General features: G+C 34.9%; 4 protein-coding genes across 12 annotated transcripts; 2 read left to right on the top strand and 2 right to left on the bottom strand.

Moving 5' to 3' along the window:
* Positions 1-94: 94 nt before the first annotated feature.
* Positions 95-1,410, top strand: LOC107270761 (transmembrane protein 147). Its single transcript, XM_015746084.2, has 4 exons — positions 95-355; positions 432-570; positions 654-875; positions 953-1,410. The coding sequence occupies exons 1-4, from the start codon at positions 279-281 to the stop codon at positions 1,202-1,204; spliced, it is 690 nt and encodes a 229-aa protein (XP_015601570.1). The 5' UTR covers positions 95-278; the 3' UTR covers positions 1,205-1,410.
* On the bottom strand, positions 698-6,291 carry LOC107270756 (DDB1- and CUL4-associated factor 8). 7 transcript variants are annotated; one of them, XM_025088093.1, is made up of 14 exons: positions 5,951-6,088; positions 5,134-5,608; positions 4,772-5,053; positions 4,563-4,706; positions 4,262-4,479; positions 4,032-4,175; positions 3,739-3,962; positions 3,514-3,679; positions 3,268-3,433; positions 3,080-3,210; positions 2,893-3,012; positions 2,689-2,808; positions 2,393-2,549; positions 698-832 (listed from the first exon to the last, which is right to left on the bottom strand). In XM_025088093.1, the coding sequence occupies exons 2-13, from the start codon at positions 5,477-5,479 to the stop codon at positions 2,403-2,405; spliced, it is 2,208 nt and encodes a 735-aa protein (XP_024943861.1). In that variant the 5' UTR covers positions 5,480-5,608; positions 5,951-6,088; the 3' UTR covers positions 698-832; positions 2,393-2,402. The 7 variants fall into 7 exon arrangements, with proteins under 7 accessions (XP_024943861.1, XP_015601561.1, XP_024943859.1 ...); XM_015746075.2 differs by lacking the exon at positions 698-832 and adding an exon at positions 1,373-1,557; XM_025088091.1 differs by lacking the exons at positions 698-832; positions 5,951-6,088 and adding an exon at positions 6,175-6,291 and having other exon boundaries at positions 2,370-2,549.
* LOC107270760 (acylglycerol kinase, mitochondrial) lies at positions 5,963-8,495 on the top strand. Of its 3 annotated transcripts, none has more exons than XM_025088095.1 (8): positions 5,963-6,100; positions 6,573-6,692; positions 6,776-7,166; positions 7,242-7,357; positions 7,439-7,626; positions 7,703-7,840; positions 7,925-8,058; positions 8,136-8,495. In XM_025088095.1, exons 1-8 carry the CDS (start codon positions 6,090-6,092, stop codon positions 8,259-8,261), a joined length of 1,224 nt encoding a protein of 407 aa, XP_024943863.1. In that variant the 5' UTR covers positions 5,963-6,089; the 3' UTR covers positions 8,262-8,495. The 3 variants fall into 3 exon arrangements, with proteins under 3 accessions (XP_024943863.1, XP_015601568.1, XP_024943864.1); XM_015746082.2 differs by lacking the exon at positions 5,963-6,100 and adding an exon at positions 6,213-6,477; XM_025088096.1 differs by lacking the exon at positions 5,963-6,100 and adding an exon at positions 6,355-6,488.
* LOC107270757 (protein lethal(2)denticleless) lies at positions 8,286-11,919 on the bottom strand. Its single transcript, XM_015746079.2, has 8 exons — positions 11,651-11,919; positions 11,181-11,425; positions 10,926-11,106; positions 10,608-10,839; positions 10,307-10,512; positions 10,029-10,231; positions 9,743-9,953; positions 8,286-9,656 (listed from the first exon to the last, which is right to left on the bottom strand). Exons 1-8 carry the CDS (start codon positions 11,691-11,693, stop codon positions 8,968-8,970), a joined length of 2,010 nt encoding a protein of 669 aa, XP_015601565.1. The 5' UTR covers positions 11,694-11,919; the 3' UTR covers positions 8,286-8,967.
* Positions 11,920-12,607: the final 688 nt, after the last annotated feature.

Genomic DNA, 12,607 nt, shown 5'->3' with positions numbered 1-12,607 from the left:
TGAAAAAAGAAAGTTAAACATTATGTAAATTATCGATAAAGTATATTCATACATACACTTACATGATTTTCCCGCGTCAGTTCATGAAAGGAGCGCCGAAGAAATCAGATTTGTGAATGGCCAGATCTTTCATGACGTAGGATTTTGACCAATCAGAGATCTACTCTTCCTAACGAGGTTGTACGACTACTAACCGTTTTTTTAGATATGTATTAAGTCATGGTTCTCGCTAAGGTGTAAAATTTGATTGAATTTAATAATAAAACTATCACTGAAAAATGACACTATATCATTTTGGAAACTGCCTGGCGCTCGTATATGTACCATATTATTTAACTTATAAATATTCAGGGCTGTAAGTACTTGACAAGATCTTATATTTCATATTTCGCAAATCATAACCTAATTTAACATAATCACAACCATTTTAGCTCAGAATATGGAGCTTTTTGGAAATGTGTTCAGGCAGGAGGTATCTACATATTTACTCAACTTGTTAAAATGTTAGCGCTTGCAACATTTTTTCCGACAGCCGATAGCGTCGGACAAGAAGGCTTTGACATTTTTGGAGTATGTTATTTAACACAATTCCTTAATTAGATACAATGAATAATACAGCCTATAGTTTGTTATCAAAAACCTTCTGCTTTTAGGAATTTCTCAAATCTTCCATTGATCTCGCAGACCTTGCTGGAATACTATTAGTATTGAATGGTATACCAGGAAAAGGCCATGCTAAAGTTTTGACATCAGGTATTGGATGGGCAGGTGCAGAGGTACTTCTCACTAGGTTTCTATTGCTATGGGTAGGTGCACGTGGTGCTGAGTTTGACTGGAAATACATTCAGAAGAGTTTAGAATCCAACATCAATCTGGTAAAATTATTTACTCTGTAGAACTTATAATTAATAATTAAACTGTTATTTAATTATTTTGGTTTATTGATCTTCAGGTTCAGCATATAACGACTGCAACACTTGTCTGGCTGTGGTCAAGACATGACTTACGTCGTGGCCTTGTTCCATTAGTTGTCGGTATGCTGTTAATAACGATTTATAGGCCATTAATTCTTGACTTTTTAACATCTGTTTTACTGGCTGGTCCATGGTCATCCCTTTTCATTAAAGCTGTCACCACACTCTTCATGGGTGCTACTACTTTGCATATTTATGCAGGTCTTGCTCATTCCATTGGTATATTTTAAGCAGTAAGTTGAAAATGTACATACGATTATAAAGTGTTAAAGCAAAACCTATAAATATCTATGCATCAATGTGGAATGCATATAGAAACATGAGAACCAATCAGAATCATGGATATTTATTACTATTTACTTCATTGTAAAACGTAAGTTGATATATTAAAAGACTTATAACTGCATACGTAATAATATATTCAGATGAATTTTAATGTGTTTGATTTGGACATCCAACCTATATAAATTCTAATATGCTTTTTATAGCTTTTATTGAAATAACCCTTTATTGAATCTTAAATTCTACTATGAGTCAAAACTTTTGACATCCTGTAGACTCACTCCAACTCAGTCTTGTAAATCTAAGACAATATCAATATTATATTATCTATTTTGGACAGCAAATAAATAACTTTTATACGATACAAAATTAGACATAACATTTATAATTTTTGAAAACTCAATCTTTTCACGTATTTACATCAATTCGATTGAGTGACTAAAAGTTTCCCCAATATTTTTCATAACTTTACACGATTAGGTGTTTCCCGTATTTTATAATATGCATAAACACGTGACCGTTATGAAAACAATGTATGATTCTTTGAGGGAAACAAGACAATGTTACAATATTCTTATTATTATGACTTGGAAAAATTAAGAAAATACTTAATTAGCGAAAAAAAAAACGAAGTGTAATCTATAAACAGCTCTAAAATTTGTATACTTGAAAAATATAAAAATGACCTAGTACTATTTAATCTCTGATAAAAATTCATTCATCGCAAGGCATTAGTATACAATAGAGGATTGTCAATCAGTATCAATCTTCCATGTAACATTTGAACAATTTTGTAACCGAGATATTAATCTAAAAAATTCATTCAAATATTGTGAGGTTCTAAGTTTATCTGGAAACAAAACTTCTTAACCATTTTTCTCTGAATATATAATACTGTACACTTCGTTATCGGATGGATTTTCATTCATCTTCGTTACAAGTATTTTATATAATATCAGGATCATAAAACTCAGGATTATCTTTATATCACTGTTCCGATTGATGAAGGGATCGTAGAATTAGCATCTTAATTTTACGTGTGTTAGTATTCCTAACACCTCTTAATCATTACGTGTGTTTACAAATCTTCAGAAAAACAAGATGACACCAGAATTACAGTAGAAAATAATGCATACCCAATTTTATTTAGGAAGGAGCACACTGTATTCTTGTATCATTCTCAAAATCCGATTGACTGCCACTGTAAGTCGAAGAGTCGTTATCACTAGATGAATCCATATCAGTGACCATTCTAGTATCTGGCACCTGGTTGGCTAATCGTTCCATGTAATTCTATAAAAATTACAATTCACAATTTTATATCTAATTGTACAAGGTTGTCTATATTAACTTATAGCCAAAGACCTTTCTAGGTAACTTTATCAAAATATAATTGTATCAATTCTTTCTGTCTGTAAGATACAACACTTACTCTTACTCTCACTGTTCGACGCATGTGCCTTTGTAAGAATCGACGCATATGACCAGCAAATACATTTGATGTGATACATGCTGTATCCTCCGCCCTCCTTCTCAAGTTAGACTTAATACACTGGGTAGAAAAAATTATTTGTGAAAATATTGCGCAAAAATACAAGTACTAACCATAATTAAATTAACATTTATTAGAACATACGTTCTGTAGACCAGTCATGTCAGGAACTTTCTCATCTGAAGGTATCCAAATTTTGACATCGTAATCAAGACCACTTGTCGCCAAAATTGGAATATGTGGATGGGGTTCTAAAACGTTCACCTAAAAAAGAGTTATGTCAGAGCATGTTGGAATCTAACAGATAAATTTATGACGCTTGATATATTACCACTCCTTGTTCATCACCAAGCATCCACTTCACTATAGCTTCTGTATTTTTATCCCATATATAAATGTTACCACAGTCAGATCCTGATATTATGAACTCACTCTTTGGTCCAAAGAAATTAACGCCCTTTACTGTAACAATATAAATATATAAATCATTGCTTTGTAATTCTCAAAATCCATACGTACCAGTAGCATTGTTTCTATGACCCTGGTATCTCTGAGCAAAATCTTCACCAGACTGGGTAACTGACAAGTCAAATAGATAAATATCTTCATCATTGTATGAGGCAAGAATTTCGGTCCCATTGTAATTGTACACAGCGCATGTGATGTGAGCATATTTATTGCCAATCTATAAGAAACAATATATATTTGAGGCTTTTTATTTCGTATTAACTTCTTAATTTGTTTCATTAAATAAATAAAACGTACCAAACGGCGTGGACAAAGTTTATAAAGTGGTATTGTAACTTTTCGTCTGTCATATACGCGGACATAATGATCACGACCTCCCACACAGAACTCATTACTGTTTAAAGGATTGGAGTGAATGCTATACAGCCGCACATCTGTTGAGGCCTCCCTGACAGTTAAAAGTCTACACAAAAAACCATCTTCTTAGTATTCAGAAGGATTAAATGTTTATCAAACACTCACTTGGTAGGTTTACTACGGCGCACGTCTATAGATAGCACCTTGGCATCTTCTCCAGCGGAAAGGACCACATGAGGAGTATCCGGATGTGTTGAAATTTTGTGACAAGCTCCTCGGTGAGATGCTAACTTCTTGGAGATATTGGCGTGGAGATCGTTCAATCGAATTTGCCCATCACGAGCTGCAGTTACTAAAAGATATTCCATATCCAGTGGTAACCATTTCACCTGTCGAGTAACGGAATAGCGTGTACGTTATATGGAATTTTATGGATTTGATTTTATTATGAATATTACCTGAAATATATTACTTCTGTGGGCACTCTGGATGATACGTTGTGAATTTCCTGTAGCCCAATCCCAAATAACAACTTCCAAGTCATCAGATCCACTGGCAATTAGATTACCTTTTTGATTGAAACTCAGTGCATTAACACAGCCCTGAAGGAATATTCAAAGTAATTGTTTTGTCGATCTCAAATAAATTATAGATACGTTCATATTGATTTTATTTTAAATCATGATACCTGATGCCCTTTTAACTTGTACATAAGTTCTAGCCGTTCCACGACATGCAGTGAACCATAGAATTTGCGTTGAAAAAGTGGATTATTTCCTAATTGACGATTAATGATCTCCTGGACCATTAACCAATTTGGCTTGGGCTTTTGCTTTCGCATCACTGCCTCTTCCTCATCCAAATCTTCTTCGCTGGCTGTAGTCCACTCATTAGAATCATCCTTACCTTATAAGTGATATTTATTGCCCACATATAAGTATTTGAATGAAAATTGATTTTTGTAATTAAGATCCAATCTCGTTGCTCACCTTCCTGATCTAGATTATCACTACTGGAATCTGAATCGTGCTCAAGAAGCTCATTTAATGGGACATCTATATTGTCATCATCAGAGTCATCATTAGCTTGTGCCACTGTATTTTGACCATTTGATGTTTCGCCAACACCTAATACTGTAATGTAGATATGATATAAAAAAAATGTATCTTACAATTTAAATAGATAGTCAGAAATATACCTCGTCCTTTAGAAATGGATTCATCCACAACCATTTGATTTGATCCCTCACCGAATTCACTTTCTGGATATTCCTTCATACGGTAATTGCGATTTTTCACTTTAAACTTCAATTTATGGAATAAGCTTGTATTGCCTCTTGCACTACTTCCAGCACAGTTGTCATCAACAGTAGGTAGATCATTAGGACTCTCACTGGTTCTTTGACGTTTACTAGAATCTTCTTCGGAACTGTTACCTGACTTCTCCATAGAAGTATCAGTATCTCCACTTCCAGGTTCTGCTACAGATTTAATGTTTGTAAGGTTCAGCAATTTCAAGATATTGTACATATGATCTTCTTCTATAAGATTATTAAAATACCTATAGAGATACTTCTTTTTGATGAACTCTGATCACTACTCGAGGTGTGTGGATCGTTTTCATTTGACAAACGACGTGTGGAATTTGTCTTTTTCATTTCTGAAACATTCATTGGATGTCCATTTCCAATTGTTAAATCTTTCTTTTTATCCATTGATTTCTCCAATGAATTTAATATCTCATTACTTGTGTTGTCAATGTTGTCTATAGATTTTCCAGACTTTTCTACATTATTGGTATTCTTAGTATCGGCAGTAGTTTCTAAAGACTCTATTGTTTCTTGTGCAGAAGGTTCAATCTTCTCACTTTTGAGATCCTTTCCTCTGTCATCAGTGTCCATATTCATTTAATTTCATGTGACATTAAAAAAAGACAATTATGACCTCTTTCAATCTCTTTGACTGATATGTTCTTATAAAAGGTAAATATGTTTGCTGATTTTTATTTCACTCGTCCTGCAATATAATTCTGGAATCTAAAAAGTAAGTTAAGTAGAAAGTTATGTTCGCAGTTTCATGCTATTTACTATTTTTATCAATAAACGGACTATAGAAAACCCTTAATTTGGGCTATCAGCATCAACTAAATCAATCTTCAGCTCTTTAATGTTATGGTATGATATTAAAGAAGTTGAACTAAAATAAAGAACAATAAAGATAACATAGCTAACAAGGAATTAGAAATATGCCAAGATAAATTAACAGAGCTTGCAGTATCGTGTGACATACTCAAAATGTAAAAGCAATAATCGGCGCAATTAATGATTATATAAATTTATTTATTTTTGTGGAAGGCTTTAACTAAGGCTGATACGCACCCGATGAACAGTTTCTTGAATACCGCTAACACGAAACAGTGACCTAAAAGCTACAGATGGAGTAGTGCTGTGAGCTGACGTTTTCACTGCGTCGACAGAGTTTTCAATTGCGTTTTAGCCACTCTGCCTCATTTATTACATGACACCTATGTATGTCGTCGGCAGATAAATGCATTTACTTAAGATCTAATATTCATAGCGCTTTACATATTAGTTGCACTTACATTTTACTTAATCATTTATTATCAAACGTTCAGTTGAATAAAATCTGATACTGAGCCTCCATTCTCTATTGAACGCATTATTCCTCTTATCATAAGAGATTTTGTTACGACTTCATTCAATCAACAACAGCCGGTGCTGGTATCGCATGGCGTTTAAATATCATCTAAAGCGCGATGCTAAAAGTTTTTAAAAATGGCTCGTATAGTAAAATTCTTTAAAGTTATACGGAATAATTGGAAAAAGTCAACATTTGCTGCAGCAGCTCTTTCTTATGGAGTCTCGTATAGTGTCGATTCTTATGAGTACGTATGTGGTACATTGTTCTAATTAATTTCAGGGATTACTGTGTTCTTAACCTTATGTTCAATTTTTAATTATTATTATTGAATATTTTCAGTACTGAACAATTGATGAGGCAATACTGCGAAGAGGCAGTCAAATATGGAGATGAGCCACTGCCTACTCATATTAAGCCACGGCATGTCACAGTTATATTAAATCCTGTGGCTCATAAAAGGTTTGTGTAGTAAAATTGCAATGTAATCTCTGTAGAAGTATTACTACGTATCATATATAGAATCCATTAATCCTATATTGCAGGAAAGCTGAGAAACTGTTCAAGGATTACTGTGAGCCATTGCTACATCTTTCTGGAATAGCAGTGACAATATTACAGACAGAATCAGAGGGTCATGCACGGAATTTAGTGACGAATTTGAATACTCAGACTGATGCCATAATTGTAGCAGGTGGTGATGGCACATTGTCAGATGTTGTTACTGGAATTATGCGGAAGTACAATGTCGATTTGAGTTTAGTACGGCAATGCCCAATTGGTATACTTCCTTTGGGTCAAGTGAATAGAGTAGCAGATTCTATATTTCACGGATATGAGGATCATTCCCACATTCGTGAAATGGCAGAAGCCACGATGGCTGTTGTAAAAGGAGAAACTAAAATGATTGATGTTGTCGAAGTGCAAGTGCTCAAAGTAAGTAAATCCAAATTCATACTGTCTTATATTATAGGCATGTCAACGTATAAATTAATTGCATATATGTTATAGCAAGATCCTGAGAAGCCCATGAAACCTGTGTATGCAGTTGGTGCTCTAGAATGGGGTGCTTGGCGAGATGCTAATGCACGTGTCAATAAATACTGGTACTGGGGGTCACTTCGAAAGTAAGTCTCATCTTTACAGTTATTATATATCGTTGAACAATGCATTAAACATACCATTTTACATGCATCCGAAAATCGTAGGTACGCTACATATGTATTTAATGGATATAAAGGAGATTTAAATTGGGATTGTGATGGTGTAATTCGATACACGGAACCTTGCGACGGTTGTTCTCGTTGCTATTATGAACACCAAACTACTAGTAATTCTACTTTGGAAAGAAGATGGTGGCATTCCTTTCTACCAAAAAGAACTTCCATGCCATCTGGTAATTACTTAGAATTCGATTAATATCAATTGAGAATTCCTCATTTTTTATATAACATAAACTGTACTTTCCACAGTGGATTACAGTAAAATAACAAATGAAAAATGCGGTGAGGTTCACGAGATGCCAATTGCTGCATCAGAAGTTCACGTAACAACTAGTAATGCAAAAGGAGTAAAAGCACCAGCAGTACCAGCAGTAAAAGTAGAATTAGGTAAATAAATTTTATCTGAATGTTTATGGTAATTTTAAATAGATCAAATACAAGCAACAGTAATAATACAAATTTTATTTGAAGGTCCTAAGAGCGTTAGTTATGCAACATTCGTTGCTGAAGGATGGAAACGTGTACATGGAAACAAAACATTAGTGAATCACACAGTGGAGGCTAAGGATATTGAGCTTCATCCGAAGAAAGCTGAAGACATCTCGGTGAGTGAAATTGTATAATTTTGTAAGTGTTATTTTAGGAACAAAGGCATATTAACATGGAACAATATTCCTTACAGAGGGAAAAAGAAGAAATGTTTTCAATAGACAATGAGGAATTCGAATTGAAACCTATTAAAATTCGTTTACTTCCTAGGACTGTAAAAATATTCTGTCCATCGTCAGGCAGTTCGTTTAATAAATAAGATAGCACATAGAAATTAAGTGAATTTCTTTTGAAATATATTTTATTAACATTCTTTTACATAAATATCATATAGTGACTATGATTTGGAATCGATCACTTGATTCGCGTTCCAAAAGGCAGAGAGCCTCGTAATACTCCTTTCAATACGAATTAATTTTTAAGGTCTATCTTAAATCCTAGTTCATACAAAATGAACTTCTGTACACAATAATTACATTCGAAATTCTGACTACGAGATATGTTTTAATGCTTAACTTTGTATAATACACTGTTTACTTTTGGCAACGTATATTTATTATAAAAAAATAATTTATTTTAAAAACGGTTTTCATAGATTTGCTCAGTCTCAGCTTCTTCCGGGTTTCGATTTCCTCGTAATATATATCATCTGTGAATGAATCTCAGAAAGTTTAGATGTGATAAAAATTGATACGTGATCATTCGCAAGCTGTCAGATGATAGATAAAGGAAATATTTATTTCCAAATGGCCTAGGAACTTTTTCAGTAAATTCTCATTTCGTGAATAACATGATAAATGAGACTGATATTGTTCATTTCTTAAAAAAAAAGGAACTGAGGCATTCGTCATTTTTCAACACTTATCACCCCTGTATCACGCATCATCACGGGTCACGAGTATTATTGACTGCGGGTCGACGTGTCTCTTAAATATTTAATTCCGGTTTATCAGACCATGTAACGTTCATCGCTGTTGTTCGGATTCTGTTTGGGTGGAGATAACGCAGGGTTTTTCTGAACACAGTTCCTTGTCGCATTCCTTACCAGTAATTTTAAAGAAATTGAGTAATGAAATTGATGGACTCTTAGGCACTTTTCGTGGTTCCGTAGATTTTGATCTACCTGTCCTTCGAGCTGGAGTCAATTGGGCCTTAGGACTACTTGCTTTATCATTTGTAACTTTGACAATTTTTTGCTCGTACCGTTCCTTCCTGATCTTTGTCAACCAATCCATATTCTCCTTGCACTTTTGTGGTGACATTTGTAGAAGATGCGGCGCCGTACCGTCAATAACAAAGTTTGGTAGGTTCAAAGTTGGTGAAAAGAGATGACTATTTATCTTCCTGGTTGGGATTGAAGAACTAGGTCCTGGCTCATCTGAATCGTATCCTCTGTTCAGTATTGTTTCACTGTCACTTCCTGGACTAAATAGCCTGCGTGCTCCACGATTTTCCAAGTGAGCACGTTTCGCTAAAGGCTCTATATTCTCGTGAATTGGTGACAGGATTGATTTAAATTTACTGTCTGTAATACATTCCCGGGACGAAATTTGAGAGTAATTTCTTTTGGAAGAATTTGTGCTGTCACGAGTCCAGGAAGTACAATTTGTATCTGATATATCATCAGAATTTGGATGAATGGGTGTATTAATGCCTACAAAAAAGAAAAATAAGTTACAAATTATTACTCTGTCTAACACTTAGACAATTTTCCTTTTATTAAATGAAATATTCTCTTACCAGGATTTGAATCAGATCCTGGTGTACGTTCTTGATTAATAATCCATCGACGTGATACGGTAGGTGTAGTTTCTAACCCCGGATGTCCTACCTTATTTGTATTAAATACAGCCTCAGCTTCACCTTGTATTTGAACTTCTGCGTTGTCTATCTTATATTCGGGGCCTACCCGCCATATTCTGTGGCAAGAATCGTCTGAACAAGTTACTATCTGTAAAGATATGTATAAAAAGAAGTATCAACATTGTCATTATAAATAATAACGTTGTAGGCTGAATAGGTTTACTTTAGTTTCTCCAACACTACACCATGCTATGCATGTAACTTCTTCTGTGTGTCCTGAAAGTTTTACCAGTGGACCACCAGGTCTATTAGTATGCCAAATATAAGCTAACTCATCACTTGATCCACTGGCCAAGTATCGACCATCAGGACTTAAGCATGTCTTTACGTAGAAAGTAGAATTTTTATGCCCATAAAACTCTGCCACTGTAATATATTGTGTTAATCATGAACTCTATGCAATATGCATAATGTATTTGCCTAAATGGAATTCTGATTTACCTGGCTTAGGATTATAAGATGTTATGTTATAGGCGTATATGATATTATCCATGCAGCTTGCGTAAAGTGTTATTCCAGCTGGACAGACTAGTAACGACGTAAAACCGTTTCTCGTGCTACCACCTGCATAGTTCATCACGTGTTTGGCTAAAGGGTCCCTTTTATGCACTGTATAATTTTTTCGTAAATCCCATACTTTTATTAATCTAAGAAGATGAATTAGGAATTGCATGATTTTCAAGAATCAGAAAGTTACAATTGATATGACATATGACAAGATACAAATCAGTGGAAACATTACCCATCGCCAGCTGTACAGGAAAGTAATGTGAAGTCATCTTGAAAGACGAGACCAGTGATACTCTGCGCTCTTGAAGCTGCTGAAAGGGCACGACGATGGTATTTTGTACTTCCTGTTTGCCGCATACCATGAGCATTAAAGATGCAATTGTCTGGTTTTGGTAGATCATTGTGATTTGCTCGAATATCCCAGATCATTATGGCACCATCGCGAGCTCCAGTTGCAAATACAGCTGTAATAAATGTGTTCTGCATTATACTATAGTCATAATTATAATTCAGATTTATCTTGCCAGAATGGCATTGTAAATTAAAATACCTTTATCTTGTTGTCGAAAAACTGCTGTTTTGACACTTCGGGTATGTGCATGAAAACAATCAATCTGTGATATTTCTTGTCTGCTTACATCCCACAATCTGGCAGTGTGATCTCCTGATGTAGTAACTAGTTTTAGTTCTCCAGGCATCCATGCTACATCAAATATTGCATTGCAATGTGCCTAGAATATATCATTATTTAAAACAATACTTGACATCATGTTGATAATAATATAGATATCAATTATTGACATACTTGAGTTCCTTCTAGCACTTGATTTGGTTCTCTGTTAATGGTAGTATCTTGTAAGGCAACCTTACCATCCTCATTAGCCAATGCAAGAATGTGTTCGTACCCTGGTGTTGTACAAAAACGACATGCCAATACAGGTGGTTCAGGATTAAAATCAGGTGCATTTGTAGTTGGTAATATTCCATGGTATACATCATTCCTAAAGCATTTTAATCTGTACAATACAATATCGTAGTCTTTTATCGATTCTGAAATAAAAAGAAAAGGGTACTTTGATATGAAGTCATGAAAGAAAAGATTAATCTACAAATTCATAGCATAGAGTTCTAATGTTAAAATATCCTTAGGGTATTAAATCGTCTAGGAAACATTGTTGGCAGATGACAATTACAGATCATCAAGAATTCATTGTTGTAACCTCTCAAATGAAGAGAATAAACGAATTTAATGATTTTACGGATGATACGACTTACCAAAACCTTCTTGTCTTCTATTAATAGCACGAACCACATTCATTTTGTATGCGCATCAAATAAATTCAGTCAGTCAATTTCTCGTGCGTCTTGTTTATATCGGTCGGAACATTACGCGGGAAAATCTGTCAGTTTTCCCGCACAATCGTAAAATTAACATGCAGTCTCATTTTCAATTCACGATATAGAGATGACTAGGGAAATGCACAACGTTACGGTTTTAGACGATACCAAAACCATGGCACTAAATCGTAGCGGCAAGGCTGGAAGCAGGATTCTGTGATCATGGCTTCCGTCGACAATGTGAATCCCGTCTTAACCGAGTTAAACGTGAACACGAACGTGTAGCTTGGCGGGCAGAGGTTCTCCGGTACTCACCGCTGGTTCCCAAAGCAACTCTTAGAACGAGACCGGGAAATATAGAACTTTTCAAGAATTATTGAAAAAGCTTATTGTTGAAATATTTTTAAGACATTTTTAAGAAAGTGCCAACTTGACACCCGTGTAGCACCTCAATTTTTACTAAATATTATTGGATCTTGATTTACTTTCAAAATTTATTCAAAATATACAATTGAAGTTAAATCAAAATCTCGCAGAATATACGGAGTAGATAAAATTTGAATTGAAATTGTAGAATATCGAAAATAAATTAAATTCAAATTGAAATGGGCCCCTCCACGCCCATTTCTGTGAGTTCCTGCCTCTCCTGAAGGGAGCTACGACCCCTCCGAGGCCCCATAGGGGACCGTGTTTGTTTTTTTACTGAGGAAAACCCCCGAGTCCTGCGGCTTTCGCGCACAGGACTAGGGGGGAAAAACCTCAGGAAGGAAAGGAAGTCAGGTCGAGGGACAAGAAAAACGCACAAGGGGGTAAGGTGAAGTTAAACGCGAAAAAGCTAAGATAAGTTAAACACGAAAGGGACAAGTTAAACGCGAAAGGTCTACCCCTAGTCAA

The sequence above is a fragment of the Cephus cinctus genome, unplaced genomic scaffold (genome assembly GCF_000341935.2).
Source record: "Cephus cinctus unplaced genomic scaffold, Ccin1 Ccin1_scaffold0814, whole genome shotgun sequence".
NCBI lineage: Eukaryota > Metazoa > Arthropoda > Insecta > Hymenoptera > Cephidae > Cephus > Cephus cinctus.
Note: the sequence above shows the minus strand (reverse complement) of the source record. Positions and strands in the feature narration are given on the sequence as shown.

Excerpts from the sequence above, each read along its gene's own strand:
- LOC107270756 (XM_025088091.1), bottom strand. The coding sequence starts at position 5,479 with ATGAATATGGACACTGATGACAGAGGAAAGGATCTCAAAAGTGAGAAG. Across the intron at positions 4,480-4,562 it reads TGATAATCTAGATCAGGAAG|GTAAGGATGATTCTAATGAG; the intron begins GTGAGCAACGAG and ends ATCACTTATAAG. Across the intron at positions 3,963-4,031 it reads ACAGAAGTAATATATTTCAG|GTGAAATGGTTACCACTGGA; the intron begins GTAATATTCATA and ends GTTACTCGACAG.
- LOC107270760 (XM_015746082.2), top strand. The coding sequence starts at position 6,368 with ATGGCTCGTATAGTAAAATTCTTTAAAGTTATACGGAATAATTGGAAA. Across the intron at positions 7,167-7,241 it reads TCGAAGTGCAAGTGCTCAAA|CAAGATCCTGAGAAGCCCAT; the intron begins GTAAGTAAATCC and ends TATATGTTATAG. Across the intron at positions 7,358-7,438 it reads TACTGGGGGTCACTTCGAAA|GTACGCTACATATGTATTTA; the intron begins GTAAGTCTCATC and ends CGAAAATCGTAG.
- LOC107270761 (XM_015746084.2), top strand. The coding sequence starts at position 279 with ATGACACTATATCATTTTGGAAACTGCCTGGCGCTCGTATATGTACCA. Across the intron at positions 571-653 it reads AAGGCTTTGACATTTTTGGA|GAATTTCTCAAATCTTCCAT; the intron begins GTATGTTATTTA and ends TTCTGCTTTTAG. Across the intron at positions 876-952 it reads TAGAATCCAACATCAATCTG|GTTCAGCATATAACGACTGC; the intron begins GTAAAATTATTT and ends ATTGATCTTCAG.
- LOC107270757 (XM_015746079.2), bottom strand. The coding sequence starts at position 11,693 with ATGAATGTGGTTCGTGCTATTAATAGAAGACAAGAAGGTTTTG. Across the intron at positions 10,513-10,607 it reads TCCTGTACAGCTGGCGATGG|ATTAATAAAAGTATGGGATT; the intron begins GTAATGTTTCCA and ends TCATCTTCTTAG. Across the intron at positions 9,657-9,742 it reads AGGATCTGATTCAAATCCTG|GCATTAATACACCCATTCAT; the intron begins GTAAGAGAATAT and ends TCTTTTTTGTAG.